Genomic DNA, 26,290 nt, shown 5'->3' on the forward strand with positions numbered 1-26,290 from the left:
CAGTAGGAAAACAATATGGGATTCTGGATACAACAGCTTGTGGCCATGGCCCTGTTAAAGCCTATTTGTATATGGATAGATAAGTTACTGCAGCAGGTTGGCTCTTTGTTACACAACTAACTTGCTGTGGCAGCTTCTCCATTTCCTCTTCGTTAACATGAGACCTTTAATTCCACTGCAGTAAGTCAGTACTAGGACCCCCAATTACTGCTTTAAGAGATAAATAAGCTCTTCATTTGTTAAAATATGGTGTTAAGGCCTTGACAAGAGGACTCACTTTCCTAATAACTGTCCAGGCTAAATGCATTACAGCTGAGCAGAACATTCCAGGTGCTGGATAGTTAGGGGGTAAACTTTAAAATTCTGCTATCTGTGCCTTTTTAGTTTACATATTAGAGCAGATCCCTGTTCCTCTTTCCATCAACTGCATCTTCCTCTAGTGCCCCATTTGATAGACAGGTGCATGTGTGTAGTGACTTCAAGTAAAGAAACATTCATTTAAGTGCCTTTAGGCTAGAGAGGCCAGGTCTGCTTTGGACCTTGCCCCTTTATTCTGTGCTACTGGAGCCTTTCATGAAAGTCAGTCCACCCAAGGTAAATATTGCCTCCAAAGGCACTTGGTTAAACTTTCAGTTGCATAGCAACATTAAAGCCACTCGGCTGCACACACCAGGGGAGATGATAGTTTTTATATAATTAAGTGTTCTTCAGACAACTCATTATTCTTGACTGATAAGCCCTAATAGAACAAGCAAAGCATTCTCCACAAGGGAATATGCTAACACTTGTTCTCTACAACCGCTCAATCTGTAAAGCACCATCAGTGTATAAACACTTTTCACAATGTTGGTAGCAGCTAGAAAACTGAAGAATTAACATTTACATGCAACACTTAATCTTTGGTAATGACTTGGTTAGAATTTTGAGGAGGTGGGTCAATAGGACTGTTAAAGCATTCTGGAAAATATTAATGCTTTCTACTTCTATAGTGCCTTACCTTTCTAACACAGGTAAGTATTATTCAGAGGTGTGGTAAAGGTGAAGAAAAGAAGACTCCTCTGTTCTAATGCACAGCCTCCTAAAAGTATACAGTAGCTGCCTTTTTATGCAACACTACTGATAAAGCACCTTGGACAAAGAAGTAAATGGCCCTCTGGGGTAAGGACTGATTGTTAAAACCAGGTGAGAGGCAGGAATGTGATAACTTCTGCTTCAGCATGAGATCTAAGTCTACAACTGGTATGAGGAAAGAATCTAAAGCCACCTGCCTAGGAGAAATTGTTTTGCTGCAAGTGCAGCTTGTGTTTTCCTTAGGCTGGTGACTTTTTCAATAAATTAAGAAATAGTAAGTCAGTCATAGGACTAATATTGAGAGAAAAGGATACCTTTAACTCCACTGTTCCATCTCACGCCATAAAGGGACGATGACATAGGTCATTTTTTGTAGTAAATTGTTTATGCAAAGCTATTTTCTGTACAATGAAAAGTAGTAAAAATGTATAAAGTGACATTTAAAATACAAATAAACCCATGGAAGCAAACTCCATCAAACAGCTGGTATTATATTTGATTGGGTATGTTACTTGAAAAGGGAGACAAGGTAACTTTCAGATGACTAATGCAGTTGATCATTGGAAAATATGGATGTTTATGGGTAACTTGGGCTGTATATTTAGCTAAAAGACAGTTAATGCAAACCGCATCATTGTAAAATCAGTCTACAGCTAACATTTTACAGTGCAAGAATGAACAGGCTGTGAATGGGAGTTTCTTTTTAATATATCTATATAAAAAATAATGAGCGATTTACAGGTCTCTAGTCAGAACCTCAGAAGTGTATATATAAAGGTGCTGTACAATATATAAACATTTACATCCATATGTTGCTTAGCATTCCAAGGCCACATTGCTAAGTCATCTTATACAGTAAGTACAGGTACAAGTTCTCTAGAAAAGACTCAAACAGAGGACACCAAAGCAGGTCACAATGTTAACAATCAGAAAACAGCATTTGGATGGATGTGTACTTGCTGACAGTTAACCACTGAAATGGTGCTAATTCATCTTAGTATTAAATTTCTGAATTTGGTACTATTCTCAATGGTTAGAACAAGTGCATACAACTCTTAAAGAGGATCCCACAGGGTTATCAACAAAGAATACAGGATTAATATCTACATAGGCTAACTCAAATATTTTCACAGTCAAACTCTACAATATTGAGGATTTGTACACTTTATGCTACAGCAAACTGATGGATTCATAAAATGTGAAGCAGCAGAGGGCAGTTCAGATGTGCTTTAAAATCTATTTATTTTAGAACTGTTCATTTAAGCCTACTGCTGAGTAGTTGTCTATTTCAAAAGTTTCTAGCTTCAAGTCAGAACTGATTTTTTTTTTAAGTTTAGTGAGACTTAGCAGCTGCTCAGTTATGTTTTTAACCGGCAAGTCATTAGTTTAACACGAGGGTCCAGCAACTGATCTCGACTTTCCTTACCTTTTTCCTCTGCTTTTGTGAACTGGCCCAGCTCCTTTTACTGTTTATTTTCAGTCATTGAAAACCTAGCACAGGTCAGGAAATCAAATCCATTAAGAATGCTATTGAGTAAATCAATCCATGAAATTTCTGCAGACTGCTATAAAAATATCTTGTTAACATTCCTCAACATTTAAATACATATTAAAGCCCAAACAATAGATATTAAGTCTCATGTACCCTGTATGTCATCTATTTCTCACTCAACCAAAAGCAATTACACACAAATAAAACACAGGAGACTTCTAATAGTAGGCACAGGTCAGAGGGACTTTTTAAAGAAGCTGTGGTTGGTTCTGTCTGTGTTTGCAACAGCAGGATTTACGGTTTCAAATACTGCTTTTACCTACCAATTTTTAGTTTTACAAGTAAAGATGGGACATTTCCAAGTGTTTTTGAAACATATAGTATGTGGTGCTTTGACATACAGTACCAGACGGAGATTGAAAGCATAGCACCAAGTCCATTCCTTATTTCTAAAGAACTGACAAGGTAAAATCATGGCCCCATTGAAGTCAATGGATGTTTTTGCCAGTAACTTAACAGGGCCAGGATTTCACCACTTAGTCTTCAAAATTATGTTTGCAATTTGTGTTTTGCAGATAGTTACTAGAATTACCTTAAACGAATTAAGCAAATTAAAACATTTTGTTTTGCTAACAGAAAGCAAAACTAACCCCATAGATCAGAACAAAATGCAATTCTCTTTTTAAGTAATGTCACATTAGGTATTAGGAACTTTTAAGAAAAGAAGCCAGTGGGGCAGCATCAGTGGCTCATTTGCTGCCCTAAAGTTAATAGAACCAGCACACTCACCTTCTTATTGAAGTTGTGAGAACTCGAGTTATTCCCCTATATAAACATGCGACATGCCTTTGAGAAAATAGCTATTTTCAAACAAAATCTTGGCTTTGCTGTGTCTGGGAAGAACGTACAAGGAGGATAACATTGATTGGCTACAGTACATAACTTGGCACAAGAACAAGAAGTGAGTCATGATCACATTGGCAATACAGGCATTAAGAAAGTTTGTTCAGAAACTCACAATACTATCTGAGAAAGCCTTAGCAGTGCAATGTTGAGAGAGCAGCAGGACACTGCCTTCAAAAGGATGAGGGGACAGCAGCTTATGGAAGAGAGTTGCTTATAAGCAATCCGAAAGGTCCTTCATGCAGCTTAGTTAATTTTAAGAACAAATCAAATGTACTGTCCAGCCTCTGGAGTTAGTTTCTGAAAAATGACAACTTTGTGGAAAAAAGATGCATTTAATTGACCGTATTAGAAACCTGATTAAAACATGTTCTAAAAATGTTTGTCAGTCAGACCCGTTTTTCAGTGACACCTGTTGCTTTTGTGACTTTACTTGCACTTGGTACCTTCCAAGGTCCAGGAGTTATTGGTGCTTTCTTGACTGGAGAGCTGCATTCAGTTTTTGAAATTCCATCATCTTTGGTTTCATCAGTTGGCTCCAAGTCTTTTTCTGTGTGGTCTTTGTTCAGAATAACTGGATCTTGTGTTTCGAGCCTACTTTTTTTTTCCTTGGAAAGCTGTGAAACATCAGAAAGACTTGTAGTTTTGAAGTTGCTAGAACTTGGCTCTCCAGCACTGGCTTTCTTTACTTTTTCATCTTCATCTACTTTTCTCCTAGGCTCATTGGCCTTATTTAATGGAAGAGTTTTTTCATCTGCTTTTGGGTTCTCTCTCTCTTGAGACCACTTCTTATTCTTTCTAGCAATGTTCTGCTTTGTGTCTTGCTGTGTTATTCCTGATTTTTCATTTCCATCTTTGAACCGCTCAATAATCTCAATATCACCACCACCAGCTATTTTATCTTGAGTCTCTAGTAACTTGTCTGATTTGTCCCCACTTTCTTCCTTTTTGGGATGCTTTTGGGGACTGACAGATCTGCCTTGGCTTCCTCTGGAAGTTTCTTTTAAATTGATTTCTGAGTGTGTATTACCTCTCCTGGGATGCTCAGACTGGTCTGAGAGATGGCTGTGTGTGTTTTGTCTCTCACCTTTCCTTGGACTGTGGAGCCCCGCTTGCTGCGATTCCCCAGATGTGCCCAATCTTTTTGGACTCTCAGATCTGTCTCTCCTAATGAGGTCATCAGTTACTAATTCTAAATTTTTTGACCGCTTATACCCTAAACTGGTAGGCTGGTCCCATCTCTTCATATGCTTCTGGGTAGAAGACAGATGCTTCAGCTCAGAGTGGTTTTCAGTTAAAGTGCTTTTCTTTTCAGGCACAATGTTCTTAGCTTCTTCCAGTTTCTCAGATATGTGAACATTTGCTAAAGCTTCTTCCAGTACTGGTAAATCACATACTGCAGAGGGGGGTAATGGTGACTGTTCATCATATATTATATTTGAGGATGATGGATTAAAACTATCTTGATCACCTGGAAGTGAAGAAGCAGAATGGTTTGACAAATGTTTGTGTGAATATTGGTTAAATGATTTTTTTATCTAAATGTATTAAACTTCCAAAATGTGATCTAAACACCAGTTTTTTTTTTAAAACCAACTTTTACATCACATCACTCACACACACACACTAAACAAAACCGATTTCCTCACTTTTCTGTGAGCTAAAAATTTAAGTTTACAGATAACAATTTTTTGGAAAAATACAGCTAAGGATGTTGGTAAGATCTTTGAGGCTGGTAAGGGCTTGTGAGGTTTGCATTAACTAAATGTGGAGGTTCAGCATAGCTGTAGGCCTCGTGTAGCAGAATCGCAAGTTAAAAATCTTTCCTAAACTGTTGCAATCTTAGGTTCACTCCCTCTGGGGCACCTGGCATTGGCCACTGTCAGTAGACAGGATACTGGGCTAGATGGACCTTTGGTCTGACCCAGTAGGGCCGTTCTTATGTTCAACTGATGCTAAAAGAAAACTGAAAACAGGGAGAAGGTGCGGTTATTATTTATAGCGTTGTACTTAAAAAGAAAAAAAAAAAAGGTGAATCACAAGACATGCAGATTTACCAAGTCTTTAAGGAAAGACCAAGAAAAGCACTGAAAGCCTTAATGTTGCTCAGGTTTCATGTAGGAGCACAAACTGGAAGGAGCCAGACCTGAATGAGGAAGAGAAAAAGCCCAGGACTATATACCAAAAAATCACAGAAAGCAAAAGATTTCATTAGATGTGTATGATTCAAATGCAGAACACAAGAGACAACACAGTGATAGTATGGAAGAGCCCCTCTCCTCCCCCCTAAATTACTGTACTTAAGCCTGGCGGAGCTCAGGGAGGGAGGGAGATATGGAATATTACTGATGCCTGCTATTGTTATGAAGTGCAGCACACTTCTGTGCCAAATATTTATGACTGCATGAAAAACCAAAACAGATCTCTTAGGTTTGTTATTGTAAGCTTAAATACCTATTGGCAATAGAGAGAGCTGGAATTCACTTAGAGTGGAGATCTATTTTAAGTTTTCAAAATACTAATTAACCCCAAGCCTTATGAGCATAAGGGCTAACTCAGTAGGAGATGCATGTGATCTCAATAGAAGCCAGTTGAGGGGATCTAACCCGAAGGATAAAAACAAGACAATAAGTCTTCCTGTAGTTCAGAAATTCTTTGCTTTTATTCTTTGTACTATTTGCTCTGATGGTACCACACAGTGTATTTTAGGACCATGGTGTGAAGTTATTTTCTAGTTCATTGGGGAGAAGGGAAAAAAATATAGGAAGAAACATTTTTGAGCAATTTCATCTCTCTTAAGTGGAGGTCGATTCCTGCCTGCATATAATAGAATACTACAAACTTTCATAGGCTATGCTATGCTTGAAGGTTCAAGTTGTCTGATTTTAATTTGTTTACGAAAGTCATGGGCGTTTACGGCGGGAAAGTGGCTCTGTATCTAACCATTCCAATTTTACTACAGAGCTGTTATGCCATAAGAAGGATCCTTACATGGTTTTAATATTTTCCTGTCAAAAGCCTGACAGCAGGTGCAAAGGGTTAAAAGGATATAATTGGCACAGGGAGGAATAAATTCTCTTGTTCTCAAAGTGCTCTGCTTTGAAAGACTGACAGTCACAAATAGTTTTGATTTTGGAGCATGCCCTGCAGTTGAACTCAGTTGAAGTTCTTGCAGGCATTTCTGCCCAAGCAATTTGCTTATAGATTTGTGCTTTGCTGCCTTATATGCAAAAAACAAGTCACAATTAAAATTTTCTATTCCAAGAGCAAAACCTTCACTCTTTCAGAAGTTTTGTTTTTGAAAAATTTAACGTTTTATAGTTTAAGTTCATAAGAGAAACTGAAGCATCACAAAAATAATCATCTTGACAGAAGCCCTATACCATACTAGATTTTATTCAAGTGTAAAAGCAAATTGTGTCTTTAATTATAGTGTGTGTAGAGGAGCACAGAAATCAAGTTGGAGATGGATGTGATCATCAGAACAAAACATGGCCTAAAGAATACTTGCAATAACATTACATTTTGTGTTGTCTTTCCAGTAAAATAACTATTCCGTGGCAACAGATTTGTTTTTTTTCTGGTCACATTATTTGTGCTAGTATGAAAACAGGCAGCTTGAAAGTCAGCAGAAATGGAAGGATATTGCTAAGTAGCTTTAGTGCATGCACAACAGTATCCAACCTCTTTAGACATTCGTCAACACACATTTCTTTTTACCACCTTCCCCCCATCCCCTCCGGACAAATTGGTACAACCTGTAACTTACCATGATCTGGTATCAAGCCAGTCCCTGGTCTCAGAAGAAGAACAACTTTATTTCCTCCTGCTTGAATCAGCTCAATGGCTCGTGTATGAGTGATACCTTGGGTAGGTTCGCCATTGATTTCAACAATCTGGTCACCAACCTGAAAAGACAATACCAGCCAGATTAAACTTCATCAAGCACTGCTACTGTAACTGGATTCTTATTCAATATAGGAAAAGCCATAGCTCAAGCCAAGCTTTCCTTTTCCCTAGTCCCTTCCATTACCTGAAACCCACTCAGCTCTAGCACTACTCTCCTACAGCCACTAACATATAACATTAATATAATTCACCCATCTGGCTGGTCAGTGAATTTTTCATGTAGATATTCTGCCAAGCTGGCTGCGCTAAAGGGCTCAGGTTACTTGAAATGAATTTTCCATTTGATAAATGTTTAATACATCCATGTTCTTGAGTACATCTTCACTCCATAAAAGTAATTTGTTGATGCTCTGTTATAAAGACTTGCACCATGAAGATACTTAATCACGTTGTGTAGGTGCTTAAAAAGATTGTTATAAGGCATGTGGTAATTACTCTAAAATTAATAAACCGCCAAACACCCTTATATTAATATAGCTGAGAGGGTTGCCCATAGGTTTCCCATAAAGGAAAAGAAAGGATTTATTATTCTGAGTGAGAGAGTTCACTGTATGACAATACCAGCTCATTCCTGACTAGTGAGATACCAGCTTTAAGGACTTTGATGCAAATTAACAAACGCATCAGATAATGGATGTCAGAATATCAGAAGTCAGCTATATGCATCCGAAGAAGTGGGCTGTAGTCCACGAAAGCTTATGCTCTAATAAATTTGTTAGTCTCTAAGGTGCCACAAGTACTTCTGTTCTTTTTGAGAATAATCAGAAAGCATTTGGATTCTAACCCATGAAAGAGCATTAGATTCATCTTGCAATTAAACTGATTTTCCATTAGGTGTCACTACTACATAAAAGTTGCAGTTTAAAGAGCACGCGTCTTACTTAGATCAGTTACATAAAATGCTACGGAAGAAGGTTACAGTCCCACATAGAACCCTATGATCATGGAGAGCTAATACAATAATAAATGAACCAGAAGGAGGACACAAAACCATTTGGGAAAACACAGGGTAAAGGTGCGTTTTACCATCTAATATTCAGACCAGCTACAAACTGGGTTGTTAGAGTTCCTTTGTGTCAGTATCTGAAAAGCTCCCTCAGAAAGTATTACACCTCTACCCCGATATAATGCGACCCAATATAACATGAATTCGGCTAAAACGTGGTAAAGCAGTGCTCTGGGGTGGCGGGGCTGCGCACTCCGGCGGATCAAAGCAAGTTCGATAGAACACGGTTTCATCTATAATGTAGTAAGATTTTTTGGCTCCCGAGAACAGCGTTCTATTGGGGTAGAGGTGTATTTAAATTGGGACTGGGAAAGGCCGAGGGCCATTTCTGTGGTTGAATTGGGAAAGACTGGACAGCACAGAATCGTGAACAAGCTTATCTAGGCACGGAGACGTTCTGCCCTGGCCAGGGAGAATCTAGAGGTAGCTCCTGTTTCCAGAGTCTACAACCTGCTCCCACAGTTTTCATTGACGTCACTCCTTATGTTTTGTTATGAGCATTAATTCTATTCATCCCGCTGATCTCTGCAACAGAAGCTATGAGAAGTGGCCCTTGCAAGAGAGTCAGGTGCCATGAAGGAGATGGTTGCAAATATTTTCCAATGCATGGAGTATAAGAATGACACCGCTTAGGCCTTGCTGGCCCTCAGGACTCAAGATTCCCAGTGGGGCATGGCTCCAATGGCAGAACTGGTACAGATAGGACTCAGGGATTTGCCTATACTAGTGCCTCCATTGCTGCCACCACTGGTGGAGCTTCACTATGATAGATAGGTTCCCATTTTATCAGTGTATAGGCATGATCAGTCCAGTGGACATGGAAAGCAAATTCACCAGCTTTTTCGCTTTCAAGGGCTGGAGGAGGGCACATACCTGCTGCCAGGGCACAGAAGATGAGGCTGTCCCATTATGAACTCGTTTTTCAGGGTGCTATAGTTTCAGGGTGAAACTGTTACTGCTTCAAGCATGGAAAGAGCATTTTAAACACAGCTGAATATGCCTCTCCCATACAGTGCAGGCACCCAGCTAATTCACTGATGTCCTCTGGGAAACAGTCTACCCAAGACTGGACCCTCTATGTATCAGTCAGTCAACATGGAGCTCTGAAATGGAACAATACTTGCCTCTAGCAGGGGCAGGAAGCAGATAACAGTGGGCTGCTCCATACAGATTGCTACAGTGGAAGGAGCCCTGCTAAAACCACTAACCGTGAACAAAATGTATCCCCTAGTTTCGCTGACCAGAAGGTGATCAGCACCTGCAGGGAGACAGGAAAGAGCTGGGTGTGATCAGCCAGGTAAAGTGCCTTGAGAAGGGGAACAGGGAGGACACCAGAGTTTTGTTTTCCTATCTCTATCTGTTGGGAGGAGGAAGAGATCTTATTACATGATATCTGGTAGGCCTACCAGATCTTTGGAGAAATGCAAATATCACATAAGTATAATGAAAGAAAGATGAGCTCCAGTGTGAGGATGAATATTTGAAATTTGTTTTATTATGAATACCCCACAGTCAAATTTACCTTACAGCTCACCCATTCTTTGGCACAGAAGACCCATAGGAGAAAGCAGATAAGTGTGCTGTGCTGATGTCATTTTTGAGAACAGAGCCCAAAGAGTTATATTATGTGTCCCCAATAGATTGGGAATTTATAAAGCTGAACACAGCAAGAGTTCAGGGAATTGTATACATTAGATTCTGTTTATTGCTGTGAAATTTCTGCAATGAAAGTCCAAGATTTGCAGCTTCAGTTGCTGGTGACTTGAATGCCAAGATCTGGAGTTTAGCATAACCACACTTGGAAGAGCAGTACAAGAGAAAACAGAAGCAGCACGATAAGACTCAAGCAATCTCCCAAGCATAAGAAAAGCTAACGACTAAATGTTAAGAATTAGCGCAATAAAAGTTAACACTTTGAATTTTGCATCCAATTAAGCCTGACATCGGCTCTCAAAAGTAGTCGATTACTACTTTCACTTTGCAGACTACAAAACTGACAGAAAGAGGTGAAGTGACTTGTGTAAAGGGCCAGACCACATGTCACTGGCAGGAATGGAATCAGAACTAAAAGGAGTCTCTGATTCTCAGTTCCATGCTCCAGCCAGTAAAAATCATTTTATGGACAGTAATTACAGAACTGTGTTTGGTCTCCAACTGTTGTGACGCTGCCTTCGCCCTTTGCATATATTTGGTTTGTTTAGGAGACAATATTTAAACAGTGGGATTCTTAGACATGACACACAAGAATTAACATTAGGATATGTTGGTAGGGAAGGCACTTGGTTTGGAACCATTTAAAAATTTTATGCTGAACAATGAAAGCTCAGCATAAACACAAAGGTTGGGTGCTCTCACAAACCCACATTTACCTGGACTTTGGGAACCCTCCAACAGACTTGCATTTCATTGTGCTATTTCCAGTCTGGGCTTCTAAAAACCACTCATTCTGGCAAACTACTGTCTATAGAGAAGAATTCATTGTTGGAAACATCTATTACTATGTCTTTAGAGTAGATGGTGTCCAGCTTTCTTGGGGAGTGGCAGTGGTGCACAGAGAGCAGTTTTCTTTCCCCCTAACCTGTTGCTGGGATTTTTATTTCCTGAAACATTACAACTATCAACACAGTTTGCTACCTCTCTGCAATTACAACTCTTACACTGCTGCCGGTCTAAATAACTGTTGTGTGTGTGCAGGGAGACACTAACCACTTACAGGGAAGCAAATTCTTTGACTGGGTAATGAACATCTTGAGGAGCCTAACCTATTTGAATTCATCAGTGATCTCTGACACTCACGTGAATTCTTCCATCCTTGATGGCAGGCCCATCCTCAGCAAGTCGAAGGATGAATAAGCCCATGTTGTACTCCTTTCCTCCGCGAAGACTGAATCCAAAACCCCGAGGGCCTCGTTCCAGTTCTACTGGAGAACAGCCAAGACTCTGCATAAGAAACGAGATAAACAAGATGAAGAATTGTGGACTGAGAAATTTTAACTTCTGTTAGTTTCCCCTACATTTTCAGGAAAGGTATTTTATAAAACCAGAGAAATCCCTTCAGTTTCACACACTAGGCAGGTTTTAATACACACCTATGAAAGGATGTGGTTTTAATTAAGTGCAACTGCAATTGAATTTGACTCATCACAAACTCACATCATACGATTCGGTATGAGGCAGAGTTATACCCCGCCAAAATCGGCAGAGCAGTTTAATTCTAAGATTCCTAACTATGTATGAACTGTTTTTCCATATACAATGTTCCCAAGATGTTACAGTAGTTCCGTTTCAAAGGTTTGTTGTTTCTTTTATAACTATAATGATCAGCAATATTAAACTAGCCTAAGTTTATAACAACATTAAAATATTAAGTATTAGCAAAACATCCTCCCTACTGTTTGACACATGCCTAGTCAGCACATTCATAACAAAGACTCTCTTCTCAACACCATATCTCCTAAGGGAAAGGTTATCCTAGACTATTAGCATACAGATGTCAGTGGCAGTTGAATTTTAGGGTCTCAGTACCACCAGGATCTTGCAAAGTCTTTTGGCTCTTCAGGATAGGTGTCTACCTGAGAATGACGGCTGCCTACAACGGAGAGAACGCCGCCATCGGGCTGGGGCAAGTGCTTGTGCTCAGGCCAGGGAAGCCTGTAACTGTTGGAAAGTTCTCTTCCAGCTTCATCTTCTGTGACTCCCCTGCAAATTGATGGAAGGAAAGGTTAAGTTACTCAGGTCACATTTACATGGAAACTGAATGAATCTGCAGCAATGTCTTGCTAATAGTTACTATTAGATGGACCAGCAAGAAACAGATCAGTTGTACAACAATATAGTTTTCTTATGCAAAGCTTACACAATTAAAAGGGTATTTAACAGTTGTTTCTTCATCATCTGTAATTTATAACCTTAACCTACTGCAGCACATCAACAGCCGACCATCAATTATCAGTCTGTTGCTTGGCACAAGGAGTTGCGTCAGCTATTTCACTCCTGAGTTAGGGACATCTGACACTAGGGTCTTCTGTGAACCCAAGGATTATAAAGAGTACAAAAAATAGCAGTTCAGTCTTACCCTCTGTTCTCATTTGGAGGGAACCCTTCTCTCTTCACACACTTCAGAGACAGTTTTGACAGTATACAACGCTTAGTTTATCCTGAGCATGAAGTGTCCCCAATTCATACACAGACAGAACATGATCAGGTACTTTATGTAACAAACATGCAAAATCCAGGAAATGAATCACTGTTGAGGATTTAATCCCAGACTCTTTGCCATCATCACAATGATTAAAAAAAAAAAAAAAAAATCAGTGTGCACCATCTAGAAAAAGGCCACATAACTGCTATGAATGGGTTTAAACTGTGCAGTGACAGCATCAAGCTAACTTTTAATTTTTAAACCTTCATTTTAATTAAAGCAGGTAAGAGAAGATCATCCTGCAGTAGTGCCCAGGGTAAGTAGGGTTATGTAATAAAGGTAATGCTAATATGGGAAAAATAGGTGAAAAACCCAGCATGTCCATCTATTCATTGTGCTACATAACTGATACATTGGCTGTGAAACAGAGTATCCCTGTGAATATTTTCCCCATTGACAGCATCTCCCAGGATCTCATGAACCATTTATTGATTGGGGTTTTATTGGGTGATTTCCACTCAGAAGTAATCACCCCTTGGTCCGAGAAAAGTGCTGAAGGGATGGAGTATCATCTCCGATCAGAGCTGGTCTTAGATATCTGCCTCCTGATTTATCGGGTTCCTGAACAGCCTAGACATACAAGAACGACATTTCCAATTTCTCCTAGACATAGAGTCATAGACTTTAAAGGTCAGAAGGGACCATTATGATCGTCTAGTCTGACCTCCTGCACAACGTAGGCCACAGAATCTCACCCACCCACTCCTGTAACAAACCCCTAAACGATGTCTGAGCTATTGAAGTCCTCACATCATGGTTTAAAGACTTCAAGGTGCATTGGCCAAACCGGACAGTCTCTCCGCAAAAGAATTAATGGACACAAATCTGACATCAGGAATCATAATACTCAAAAACCAGTGGGAGAACACTTTAACCTGTCTGGTCATTCAATGACAGACCTGCGGGTGGCTATATTACAACAGAAAAACTTCAAAAACAGACTCCAATGAGAGACTGCTGAGCTGGAATTGATATGCAAACTAGACACAATCAACTCAGGATTGAATAAGGACTGGGAATGGCTGAGCCATTACAAACATTGAATCTATCTCCCCTTGTAAGTATTCTCACACTTCTTATCAAACTGTCTGAACTGGGCTAGCTTGATTATCACTTCAAAAGTTTTTTTACCTCTTACTTAATTGGCCTCTCAAAGTTAGTAAGACAACTCCCACCTGTTTATGCTCTCTGTATGTGTGTATATATATATCTCCTCAATATTTATTCCACTCTGTATGCATCCAAAGAACTGGGCTGTAGTCCACGAAAGCTTATGCTCTAATAAATTTGTTAGTCTCTAAGGTGCCACAAGTTCTCCTGTTCTTTTTAAGGTGCAGAGAATCCTCCAGCAAGTGACCCGTGCCCCACGCTACAGAGGAAGGTGAAAAAACCCCAGGGCCTCTGCCCTGGAGGAAAATTCCTTCCCAACCCCAAATATGGTGATCAGCTAAGCCCCGAGCATGTGGGCAAGACTCACCAGCCAGACACCCAGGAAAGAATTCTCTGTAGTAACTCAGATCCCACCTTATCTAACATCCCATCACAGGCCATTGGGCATATTTATCACTAATAGTCAAAGATCAATTAATTGCCCAAATTAGGCTATCCCATCATACCATCCCCTCCATAAACTTATCCAGCTTAGTCCTCAACCCCTTCCGTAGACACCCTCTTCTGTAACAGAACAGGAATAGTCTTCAGCTATGAGTGAGCATAATCTGTGAATCAATTACTGTTCCCCACAACATATGCCAAAGACAGTGCATAGCACGAACACTAACAGTTACATGAGATTATAAGGGCCAGGCTGATACAGGAGTTACTGAGGCAACAATTCCAAGTCCTTGTTAGGTACCCAGAACGATGGAGCATTTGTGCCCTTTTTTAGATGCAGTCAAGGGCAATGCCCAGACGATGCTCCCGTGCACTGAGATGAGGGCTTGCTGCAGGATATGGGGAACATGACCCACTGTTGGCTGCCCCTCCTTCCCCTCACTTCTGCGCACAGATTCAGCCCCAGCCTAAGTCATCCTTGGGTATCACACCAGCCAGGCTCATTCTTTGTTCATTTTTGGTTCCCATCTGTCTGAAAGGCATCATACCTGTCTGCTGTTGCAGAGTTGGCTTGTGTTGTTCCCATAGGTCTGTGCTGTGGGGCTGGACTTTGTTTGGCAGAGTTGGTTCCTGAAGGGGGGCCACGGTGCTCTAATAAAGTCAAAGAAAACAGAATTACAGACAGATCTCTAAAAACACAGAGTGTGGCGTGAGGGGAGTAAACAGCACAAGAGAGTGAATTGCTGTTCTGAGCAATTCTGACTCTTCTAGGGAAACAGCAGCTCTTGCGGTCAGCTGCCTAGAGTGAGAATGCAGGGCTTTTAATTTAAAATTTCAGGAGAAACAGAATTTCCATTTTCCTTAGGATAAGATAATTAGCAGGTCTGAGCCACACAGCCAAGCATACACAATACTTCTGTGCTGGATGACAGTAACATGCCAGGTTGATGCTGCGCTGAAGAGGAGGAGTGGAGATTTCTAGATTCAGTTCCATAAATCAGGGTAGTGGGTGAAGTTCATCCTCCCAATGGAGGAACTTTCTGCTAAGCTAAACTACTTTATTCTAGGAATGACAGCACAGATTAAGTTGGTGAATCAAACATACAGACATTTAGATTGTGTATAACCTGGTAAAGGCAGGAGCAGCGTCAGAACTAAACAGATCCACAGGCGGATCGTCCCCCGCACAGTATTTGATGGTGATTTAACAAATAATCAGAAAGATCAGCATGATGCCTGCCCCACCCCTACTCCAGCACCATTGTGAACAGGGTTTGAGCCCAACCCAGCCAGGCTCCTGGAGGCGCTACTGACAGCCACATCTGCTAATCCATCATGGAGAAGATCTATCACAGGCAAACTCTCAGGGAAAGGTTACAAATGGTTTCTGAAGCTGTATTAAAGGGACTAGTCTATTCAATATTTTAATCAGAACTGGAATATTGGAATGTTCTCCCTCTCCCCAAAGAGCCTTAACAGGCAATTTACCTATAATGATATTTTAACAAAATCCCTCTTAGTAGCCTTCACAAAGCGAATCTATCTCCAACACAGAAAACACAGTTACTGTACGGGTCTGATCAAGTGACTTACAAAAAAACCTCATGTTTTTGAAATACAAAGTGACTGCCTCTCAAACAGCAGAGCAAACCACATTCCACCAAAAGGCACTCAGAAACCCTAAAGGGCAAGTTTTAACCTGGAATGAACATTTATGGTTCAGTTGCAAACTCTGAAAATAAGTTCTTATAATGGAAAGTGTCACAGACATTCCAGCCCGGTGTTGCTAGGTGTGTGTTAGGTAAATGCATTTTTGGATAATAATTGAAAAACACAAATAATTATGCACCTTGAGGTAAAGGAAAGCATATTACTGCTTCTCAATACAGATTATTACATTATATTGCAGCATTTATCAGCTATACCAGATCTTGCAGAGTTCATCACAGGACTGTCTGGCCTTATTGCTAGGGCATGCCTGGAAGAGGTTTTTTTTTACCCCCCAAAGACAAATGTCAACATTTATTCCTGGTGTACATTCAAAGTTTTAGTTAATAAGCACAGGTAAGAGAAAGGCCATCTGTCCGCATGAATTCTCGGCTCCTCCACTCATCCTGCTCTCCCATGTTTTTGGTTAGGACACGACTGAGGCTGTTGTAGAATGTCTTCTGGAGCATGGAGCAGAATTCACTTATTCTAGAATTAGAGAGACGATTGGGACAAAGGATGAAAAGAAAAGAGCGCACATCTGTGAAAGCTGGAGGGGAGCAGTGGAGGGATCAGAGTTGCATTGTAGCTCTATGAGCTGAGGGGTGAAAACATTTTCACTGCCAATCTAAGAGGTCAGCACAGAAGATGCATTGGGGGAACAGCAAAGTCGGTCAGGGCTTGAGCACTATGGTGCTGAATAGCTTCTGGCTAAATGGGTATTTCTCTCTCCCCTCAGTGTTATCCACAATGCAACTAACTAGTGGCAGCAGTAGCCAGACGACCAACGCTATAAAGCCCCACCTGCTTCCCAGAGTGTGTAACTGATTGAAAGGTCTGCATGATCTAATGTCTGCGCTGGCTTTCCCCAGGGTCTGACCGCTCTAAGGAGGATAGTGCCTGCCTAGTATTTTATGATCTGGAACTTGGTGCTCACTGCAGCTGTGCTATTAGCTGAAATACATTCCCCAAGCTTAAACCAGTGATTATTTTAGAAACAGTAATTTACTCTTGTTTATGAGCAACATGGATTTCTGTATTTCCTCCAAACATTATATAAATCTCCAAGCAACATGGCTTCTATTGGTCACTTTGGGCTGGTTTTATAATCTGTTACTGAGATTTTTTTCCAACACTGATTCTCACTCAGGTCCATGTTTCATCTCTGAATTTTATCTGCAAATCCCATAGGACTTAGGAATGGAGAAAAGCTCAGATCAGTGTTTCTACAGGGTGTGTGAAAAGGGGTGTTATATTCAGATATTAATGACAGAGGCAATTTATCTCAGAGACAAGGTTGATTAAAAACTAGATAGAAATGGACTTCAGCGCAACCTCAACTTAAACTTCAACTGCATTAAAGGCAGGGTGATTGCTTTGAGCTGCATCCCTTTGGCCTGAAATGAATTAGATTTGATAAAAATGAAAGCTTCATTGGAATAGAATGGATTTTATAAATAAAAAGAGCTTCTCTGTTTCAAGCATTAATGAGCAGGTAAATTAAGTCTTTTATATTCTATATGAAAGGCCAAGATACCATGTTAAATATTTGCAATGAACGTGAAATGAGAGGGGATCATTTATTGGCTTTATCCACATGCTGGTTTTACGTATTTATTATTTAAGAGTGGAGAAACCCATCTTACTGGCAAAATAATTATAGCAATTTTAATTAAACCTACAAGCAGCAATCCAGAAAAATGCAATGGTAAGCAGTGCTGGAAAAAAGCTCTCTCTTCAAATGATTGGATTTTACATATTTATAGTGAACTGTTTGTGTAGGGAACAATATAATATTGAGAGCAGTGTGGCATGGGAGCTTTCATTAGAAAATGCCATCTCTGAAGGTGGGACTTTGGCATCACAAATATTCATTTTGCTGCCTCGAGGATTTCACTGTTTTGTGCACTGAATTTGCTAGCAACCTGAGAGGATTTGCAGAAAAAATAGTAATCAGGATGCGAGTTTTCTCCAAATGTATCTTTAGAAGAACATTGTGTTCATTGTGTCCCAGAAATGTAGCATCAGGCAAATCTGTGCATTTTCACAGAGTGAGAGGAAAACACTGACCATGTCCAGCAGGGCAGGATGTCTAAGAACTGGATATTTTGCTAGGCTTGACTTCTGTTCAGCAATAGGGCCCCTGAGGCACAGCTGCCCCATGCTATTGGCTTGCACAGGCAATATCACCGTAGGAACTTACCTTTTAGTACTGGGGCAGGGGCTCTCCTAACGTGAATTCCTGCTGAAGAACTCTAGGATGCCAAGTAAGGTAAAAAAAATTCAACCCAACTTTTCACTGGCATCCCAGAGTGCAGTAATTTCTTCTCCCTTTTAAAACTTGAAGGATCAGATCTTTTTCACACTAAGGGTACGTCTTTACTACCCGCTGGACTGGCGGGTAGCAATCTATCTCCGAACGCGCTCCCCGTCGACGCCGGAACTCCACCAGAGCGAGAGGCGGAAGCGGAGTTGACGGGGAGGTAAGTCGATCTAAGATATGTCGACTTCAGCTACGCTATTCTCGTAGATGAAGTTGCGTATCTTAGATCAACCCCCCCCCCCCCCCCTCGAGTAGACCAGCCCTAAGAAGGGCTAGAGCTGGATGGGGAATATTTCCTGTCAGGAACGTCTCTCTCTCTGATTTCTATGGAGGCATCTCCATACCACAGCACTGATTCTCAATGCCTGAATCTTGTCTTTTCAATAAAACCATCTCTGCATCCGTCTCCCCTCCCTCACTCCTCTGCACTTGTGCCCAACTTCCATCAAGCAAATGAAATGAGCTTCACAGTCCGTCACTCACTAGATAGATTATTTTCCTAAAACCTCTGACGTCTTTATAATACCTCCTTTTCAGCTTGTTCACTTAAGAAGATATAAAACCAGACTCTGGGGCTTTGCAGCTATTTTATTCCAGAAATACTTGGTGATCATGTGGCAGCATGCCCCACCCTGCAGGCTGTGCCACCATTAGTGTCCGCACTGGGGAGAAATAAGCAAGCATTTTCCTTACCTTCCTCAGCAATGACAGTCAGGGTGACCATGTGGCCTGCATCTTTAATCAGCTGCACTATACTGTCATGGGACAGCTCTACGATTGACTGCCCATTCACGGCTGAGATACGGTCTCCCACTTTCAGCTTCCCACATTGATCGGCTGGGCTCCCTTCAATAACACGCCCGATCTTGTGGGGAATCACTAGGGAACCAAGAAGAGGCACGTCAGCTTTTTCAGCATACATTTTACTTGTTAATAGGCAGCCGCGGTTACTGTTCATTTATATGAAGCACTACAAATGTAAACAATTGCTGTTAACTGTCTCAAATAAATCAGAGTGGCTCTACCATGGAGTGCTTCCAACTTGAGAGGAACTAGCTATTTATTGTCACTGTGACCTGCACATTTGAATCTGGCTAACAGGCAATAGGTGGGGTTGGTATAGAGAATTCCACGCACCGTGCAATACTGGCTGTCTGAGTACTTAGAAGAAGTGGATCTTGGGGTGGTGTTTCATTTTGTTGGCAGCCAAGGTTCATTACCCTTAAATCAGAGCAAGTTAAAATCAAGAGCCTTAGCAAAAAAGGGCATCATATAATTTCACAAAGAGTTTTCTCTCCATTGCGTACATGGAAGGAGGCACTATCAGAGCTAATGACAATAAATCAACCCTGTTACATTGATTTGCAAGACAAACAGGAATGCATGTAAGCAGAGAAATGTTCAGAGGAATGGGAAAAAAAGACTTCCTCTGATCTGCTCTGTGTGGCTAAACCTGTAACTAGATAAAATGGAGAGAAAGATGTAAAGCATTGTTGGTTCCACTTCCAAAGCTGTTACTTGGTGCACCAATCTGGCAGATTACAAGAAACACAACATTACTTATGCATACCCTTCCTTAAAAGAAGCTTAAAGTTTGTGATTATGAAACGCAGGTTATCAAGATAAATTTCCTACCATGCCTCCTTCAGTTTATAGCAGATGTGAAATTATAGGCCAAGTGGCTCCGGATAACCTCCTAGAGGTGGCACAACTGCCAGTAGCAACTTCCACCACTGCCTGGCTATCAGTAGGCAACTAACAGTTAATGACTCCCCACTCATTGATTTGTCCTTCTGTGGTTTGTACAGGGTACAGTTTTTATACTAAAACAGAATAGGTCATAAGGGGTCATGTACTGTTAAAATTTGAGTTATAACAAGTTTTTCATCTAAAATAAATTTTACTTGTGCCAATGAATTAAACAAAATAAATATATCAGCTTTGTGGCTTATTTGGGCTACATCAGATGTGCTGAGCAGGATGTCAATCTATACACAGGATATCTGGGCATTACTAGAATGTGTTTTTTAGATTCTCCACAATGTGCAAGGTGCTATGCAAACAGGAGAGAAGGTATGGTCCCTTATCTAAAAGACATACAGACATAAGGGAAGGAAGGGGGGGTAACAACGTAAGGTATTTGGCAACTGACCAAATGTTTTAATATCAATGTTAAAAAAATTAGATAAAGGATTCCCCAAGTACGTATGAAAGAACCACACTCAGCCAGTTAGTGTCTTGCAAACAAACATCGCCATGAAAGGGGGTATTTTAGAGGGATGTGAATGAGGAGAAGGCAGTGGCCCTACAGAGCATCTAAAAGAAAGGTAGTCCATCCATAAATACATTATAATGTATAATATACAATAAAATTAATATGGCTAATATAATGTTATAGCAAATAAAAAATGGAAGTTCAATTGTGAAGGAAGTATGCATTCCTATGGAACACACCGTGTACACAGTCTGGAAGACCACCCAGTTCTTATATAATGCCTTTGGTTAGTAGATCCATAGGAGCTAGGCATCAAGAAGGCATGGATTAATAGGTTGCTGAAGCTGCTATCACCGCAGAGTGGGGAAGAGGGTCACCATGAAAACAGAAAAGAGCAGATGAGTAGGAAAGGGAGAAACTTTACAGGCTCCTAAGGGTGACTATGGGAACCCTACCAGCCCACTGGTACCAAAGAGCATTTGTACTGTTCAGACGCCGCTGGAGTCTTGGCCTGACTGATCCTCCTGTTGGCCATGGTCATTCCGAACAAGACTGACCCCAATGTGCCTCTTTCAGGAATGACATACGGGACCAAGCAGTGCCATGGTACGGAGTTCCAGTCTGGGATACATGGGGACAGGTGTGTTCCATTTCCAATTCCCCGGTATCTCTCTGCTCTCGTAGGGAGTGTGCAAAGTCCAAGGTTTACAAACAGCTTTACGCTGCATACTCTCCTAAGAAACTTCCATCTCCACGGTCATTTTCCCTTCATTACAGCTTGCCAGACAGTCTTCTACATAAACAAGCCAACTATGACAGATCCACTGGAACAAAAAAAAAAAAAAAACCCACGCAGCATGCGAAGCCAGCAGAGTGAAGGAAAAATATTAACCAGGCAAAGCCACTAAGAGCCTTCCCCTGGCACATGAGAGCTATTATTATGCCTAAACGAAAACCTTTAAAGGAAGCAGATCACATCTGCACGGAATGAATAAAATCTTATGCATCAGGATTCTCTGAGGCAATTTGTTCTGCCATATGCAAGAGGCTGGTTTCTTTCTTGCTTGCTTGCTTGCTTAGAAGTACTGAAGCATCCTTTGGAGGGAGGATGCAAAGAGCAAGCTTGATGCAGCCAGGGCAAATCTAGGCACACAGATTGCTTTTTGACCCAGTAACATGTACAGTACAAATACCTTGCAATACCTAAGTACACTAGGGAAGAAAAATAAAACCTTCAGACAACATATTAACTTTAGAATATGGCTCATGACAGTGGTGCTGGGTGTAGTCAGACAGAATCCAAAGGTGAGCCAGAGAAGTAAAGGTTCTGGACAAAGATTTTTCCTTCTTCTGCATTTCTGGGCTTCAAGATGGATCTGCACCCATAACCCCCTGCGATTTCCATATAGTAAGTTTTAACCAGCCCTCCAGCTCAGCTTATCCAGGCTTCTCACCTCACTGCCACTCTCCTTAATACACTCCTTTAGGGGCCAGAGCAATGGGACTGGGAAAGAGAAGGGGAAGCAGAAAGTAAGGGAGAGAGAGAGTAATTTTAAGGGCCTCATTCACATTAGTCACTTTCCCAGGACCGGACCAAGCAATGGGTTGGGTATAGGAGGGGACAGAACTAAAAAGCTTCCAACGGGCAGAGGAAAGTTCCACAGGTAGCATCCTTTTCTCAGAAATACAATACTTTTCTTCAGGCATCTCTTTGACAGAAATCAGCCAGTATCTCTACTCCCCAGTAGCTCCCACAGACTCTACCAACTAGCAAGATCTGTAGTGATGCTAATGGAAACCTGTAGGTTGGTGGTTGATGATCTGTAAGTCAATACAGCAAATTGCACTCAACAGCTCACGCGAGGCCAATGCACCAGTAGGAAGCCTACAGAAACCTCAGCGCATTGTGCTGCCTGAGCTACGATACACTGGTGCCGGAGGAACTTCACGTTAAATCAAAGCCCATCTGTCAGTATGCTGCCTTCCCATGCTGCCTTTAATTTACCTGGATTCCTGAAGGTGTAGCCAAGATGGTTCCCCTCTGCATGGATCCTTACAGTCTCTCACAATGGCTCTTGGACCAGCTGCCCATAAAACCCCACATGTACAGCATATAATTAGCAGTGCTCGCATTTCTACCTTAGACTGTCACCAAAGATCGATTGGTTCCAGCCATCCCTTTCACTGATCCTCTTCCTGTCAACTGAAATTTCACCTGAAATCCCCTATGTGCACCCAAAGCCCAGTGGAGGGAGAAGGTGTGTCTGTCCTCTTTCTAACTTCTTTATTGCAATTGCTCTCCCAGGCATGCTTCACTGAAAGGGGGAACGGATGGTGAATGGAGAGAGAGGGGTGCAGAATTATGTACTTAACAAGATTTCAAACTCTGACAGCAAATCTCAAACATTTTCTGAAAGTCATTGGAAACCTGACCTTAATTTACCATTCAGGCTTGTAATTAAGGAGCTAGCAAACACTTGTTATTTTCCATAAAGGAGCAGACATTGATGCCTCTCAATTTTTACCTCCATTTAAAGATTTAATTGTATTGTCTTTAATTTCTTCTCCCATTTTTAAGGCCTACATTTTAAATATAATTTATGTAAGAGTTACCCGTGATGAGAAAAAACATCACAGGATTGTAGAGTTACAACTACTGATGAATTATCTTGTGTAAAATATCCCAGTTTTATATCGCAGGGGTTCATTTTAAGACATGAATAAATGATCTGGAAAAGGGGGTGAGCAGTAAGGTGGTCAAATTTGCAGACGATACAAAATGACTCAAGATTGTTAAGTTCAAAGTGGACTGTGAAGAGTTACAAAGGGATCTCATTAAGCTGAGTGACTGGGCAACAAAATGGCAGATGAAATTCAGTTTTGATAAGTGCAAAGTATAGCTGTCGATTAATCGCAGTTAACTAAAAAAATTAATCACAATTAAAATTTAATCTTGATTAATCGCAATTTTAATCACACTGTTAAACAAAATACCAATCGAAATTTATTAAATATTTTGGATGTTTTTCTACATTTTCAAATATATTGATTTTAGTTACAACACAGAATACAAAGTGTACAGTGCTCAGCTTATATTACTTTTGATTACAAATATTTGCACTGTAAAAACAACAAAAGAAATAGTATTTTTCAATTCGCCTCATACAAGTACTGTAGTGCAATCTCCTTATCGTGAAAGTGCAACTTACAAAAGTAGATTTTTTTTTGCTACATAACTGCACTCAAAAACAATGTAAAACTTGAGAGCCTACAAGCCCACTCAGTCCTACTTCTTGTTCAGCCAATCGCTAAGAGAAACAAGTTTGTTTACATTTATAGGAATAATACTGCCCAGTCCTTATTTACAATGTCACTTGAAAGTGAGAACAGGTGTTTGCATAGCACTTTTGTAGCCGGCATTACAAGGTATTTACGTGCCAGATATGCTAAACATTCACATCTCTTCATGACGACCCAGCATATGTTGTTTGATTTAAGAACACTTTCACTGCAGATCTGACAAAACACAAAGAAGGTTTCAATATCAGATTTCTAAAGATAGCTACAGCACTCAAGCCAAGGTTTAAGAATCTGAAGTGCCTTCCAACATCTGAGAGGAATGAGGTGTGGAGCATGCTTTCAGAAGTCTTAAAAGAGCAACACGCCGATGCAGAAACTACACAACCCGAACCACCAAAAAAGAAAATCAATCTTCTGTTGGTGGCATCTGACTGACATAATGAAAATGAACATGTGTCAGTCCACACTGCTTTGGATCATTATCGAACAGAATCCGTCATCAGCATGGACGCGTGTCCTCTGGAATGGTAGTTGAAGCATGAAGTGACATATGAATCTTTAGCGCATCCAGCTACAACAATGCAATGCAGACGCCTGCTCTCACTTTCAGGTGACTTTGTAAACAAGAAGCGTGCAGCATTAACTCCTGCAAATGTAAAAAAACTTGTTTGTCCGAGTGATTGGCTGAACAAGAAGTAGGACTGAATGGACTTGCAGGCTCTAGAGTTTTACATTGTTTTGTTTTTGAATGCAGGTTTTTTTCTACGTAATTCTACATTTGTAAGTTCAACTTTCATGATAAAGAGATTGTACTACAGCATTTGTATTAAGTGAATTGAAAAATACTGTTTCTTTTGTTTTTACAGTGCAAAGATTTGTAATAAAAAATAAATATGAAGTGAGAATTGTACACTTTTGATTTCAATTACAACACAGAATACAAATATTTGAGCATGTAGAAAACATTCACAAATATTTAAATAAATGGTATTCTATTATTGTTTAAGAGCGTGATTAATCATGATTAATTTTTTTAATCGCTTGACAGCCTTAGTGCAAAGTAAAGCACATTGGATAACATAATCCCAACTATATATACAAAACGATGAGAATCGTGGGTAGTTTTCTGCAAACGTCTGCCCAGTGTGCAGCGGCAGTCAAAAAAGCTAACCGAATATGAGGAACCACTAGGAAAGGAATAGCAAATATGACAGAAAATAGCACAATGTCACTATGTAAATCCCTGGTTCACCCAGACCTTAAATACTGCATTCAGCTCTGGTGACTTCACCTCAAAAAGAGACAATTAGAATTGGAAAAAGCACAGAGAAGGGCAACAAAAATGATGAGGGGTATGGAACAGCTTCCATCACAGCAGAGATTAAAAAAACTGGGACTATTCAGTTGAGAAAAAAGATGACTAAGGTGGGACATGATAGAGGTCTATACAAACATTAATGACATGGAGAAAGTAAATACGGAAGTGTTATTTACATCTTCTCATAAGACAAGAACTAGGGGTCACCAAATGAAATTAATAGGCAGCAGGTTTAAAATGAACAAAAGGAAGTCTTTCACCACACAATGCACAGTCAACCTGTGGAACTCCTTGCCAGAGGATGTTGTGAAGGCCAAGACTATAACCAGGGTTCAAAAAAGATCTAGATAAGTTCATGGAGGATAGGTCCAATGGCTATTAGCCAGGATGGGCAGGGACTCAACCCCATGCTCCAAACCTCTGATTGCCAGAACCTGGGACTCAATGACAGGGCCTGGATCACTGGATGATTCCATTCTGTTCATTCCCTCTGGAGCATCTGGCATTGGCCACTGTCGGAAGACAGGACTCTGGGCTAGATGGACCCTTGGTCTGACCCAGTCTGGCCGTTCTGATGTAAGATGTGGCAAAGAGGTTCCAGCATAATGCAATACACTGATATATCAATGTTTCTTATTTACAAGCAGTAAAAACAGCCTGGGACTGCTACCTTAGCACTTCCAATGCTGAAACAGGGATCCAGATATCTTCTGTTTCCCATTTAAAAAAAAAACAAAACAAAAACCTACTTTCACTGCAGTTTCAACTAGATGAAATAATTTCTGGATGGTATTCTGACAAAAATGTTCTAATGATGCAGTATCAGGATTACACAGTAGACTTCTGCTTATTTATTAATAATCATTTTTCTAAGATCATCCAACTTTGACAAGGCAACAGAAAATCAGTCCAAAGTGGTAGTTTTTCATATCGCTAACACAGGGCACATAATCATAGTACAGCATCAGAGAGTGACAGCTCCTGCCCCAAGTGTTACTATAGCACATGATTTTATAAAACAGAAGTCAGCATCTTTGAGTACTGAGCGAGTACTGGAGCAATACTCAACTCCACAGCTGTTCACTCTTTCACAACCTTCACTGATACTAGGCACTTGGTTTTAAACTTCATTAAAAATGTATTGTTTTAGCCAAGACTTCAAATAATTCTAAGTCAAAATATATATCATGTAAACGCAACAAAATAACGAGAACGATTTTCTGTCAGAGTCACTGCTTTTGTCTGTATTTCTGCTCTTTCATAGTATAATAAATTTAGAGAAATAATGCAG

The 26,290-nt window shown here is 40.5% G+C and overlaps 1 protein-coding gene across 3 annotated transcripts in view; it reads right to left on the reverse strand.

The window, feature by feature from the left end:
* Positions 1-1,755: 1,755 nt before the first annotated feature.
* The window catches only part of MAGI3 (membrane associated guanylate kinase, WW and PDZ domain containing 3), a 208,555-nt gene continuing 184,020 nt past the window's right edge, over positions 1,756-26,290 (reverse strand). For 2 of the 3 annotated variants that reach the window (XM_054027114.1, XM_054027113.1), the window contains 6 exons: positions 18,860-19,045; positions 14,685-14,787; positions 11,954-12,080; positions 11,178-11,321; positions 7,236-7,374; positions 1,756-4,937 (listed from right to left, as the gene is read on the reverse strand). In XM_054027114.1, coding sequence (XP_053883089.1) covers positions 3,856-4,937; positions 7,236-7,374; positions 11,178-11,321; positions 11,954-12,080; positions 14,685-14,787; positions 18,860-19,045 — 1,781 coding nt within the window. In that variant the 3' untranslated portion in view covers positions 1,756-3,855. Of the gene's footprint in view, positions 4,938-5,523; positions 5,613-7,235; positions 7,375-11,177; positions 11,322-11,953; positions 12,081-14,684; positions 14,788-18,859; positions 19,046-26,290 lie in introns of all 3 variants that reach the window. The other variant, XM_054027115.1, reaches the window with a different exon arrangement.

The sequence above is a fragment of the Malaclemys terrapin genome, chromosome 4 (genome assembly GCF_027887155.1).
Source record: "Malaclemys terrapin pileata isolate rMalTer1 chromosome 4, rMalTer1.hap1, whole genome shotgun sequence".
Taxonomy (NCBI): domain Eukaryota; kingdom Metazoa; phylum Chordata; order Testudines; family Emydidae; genus Malaclemys; species Malaclemys terrapin.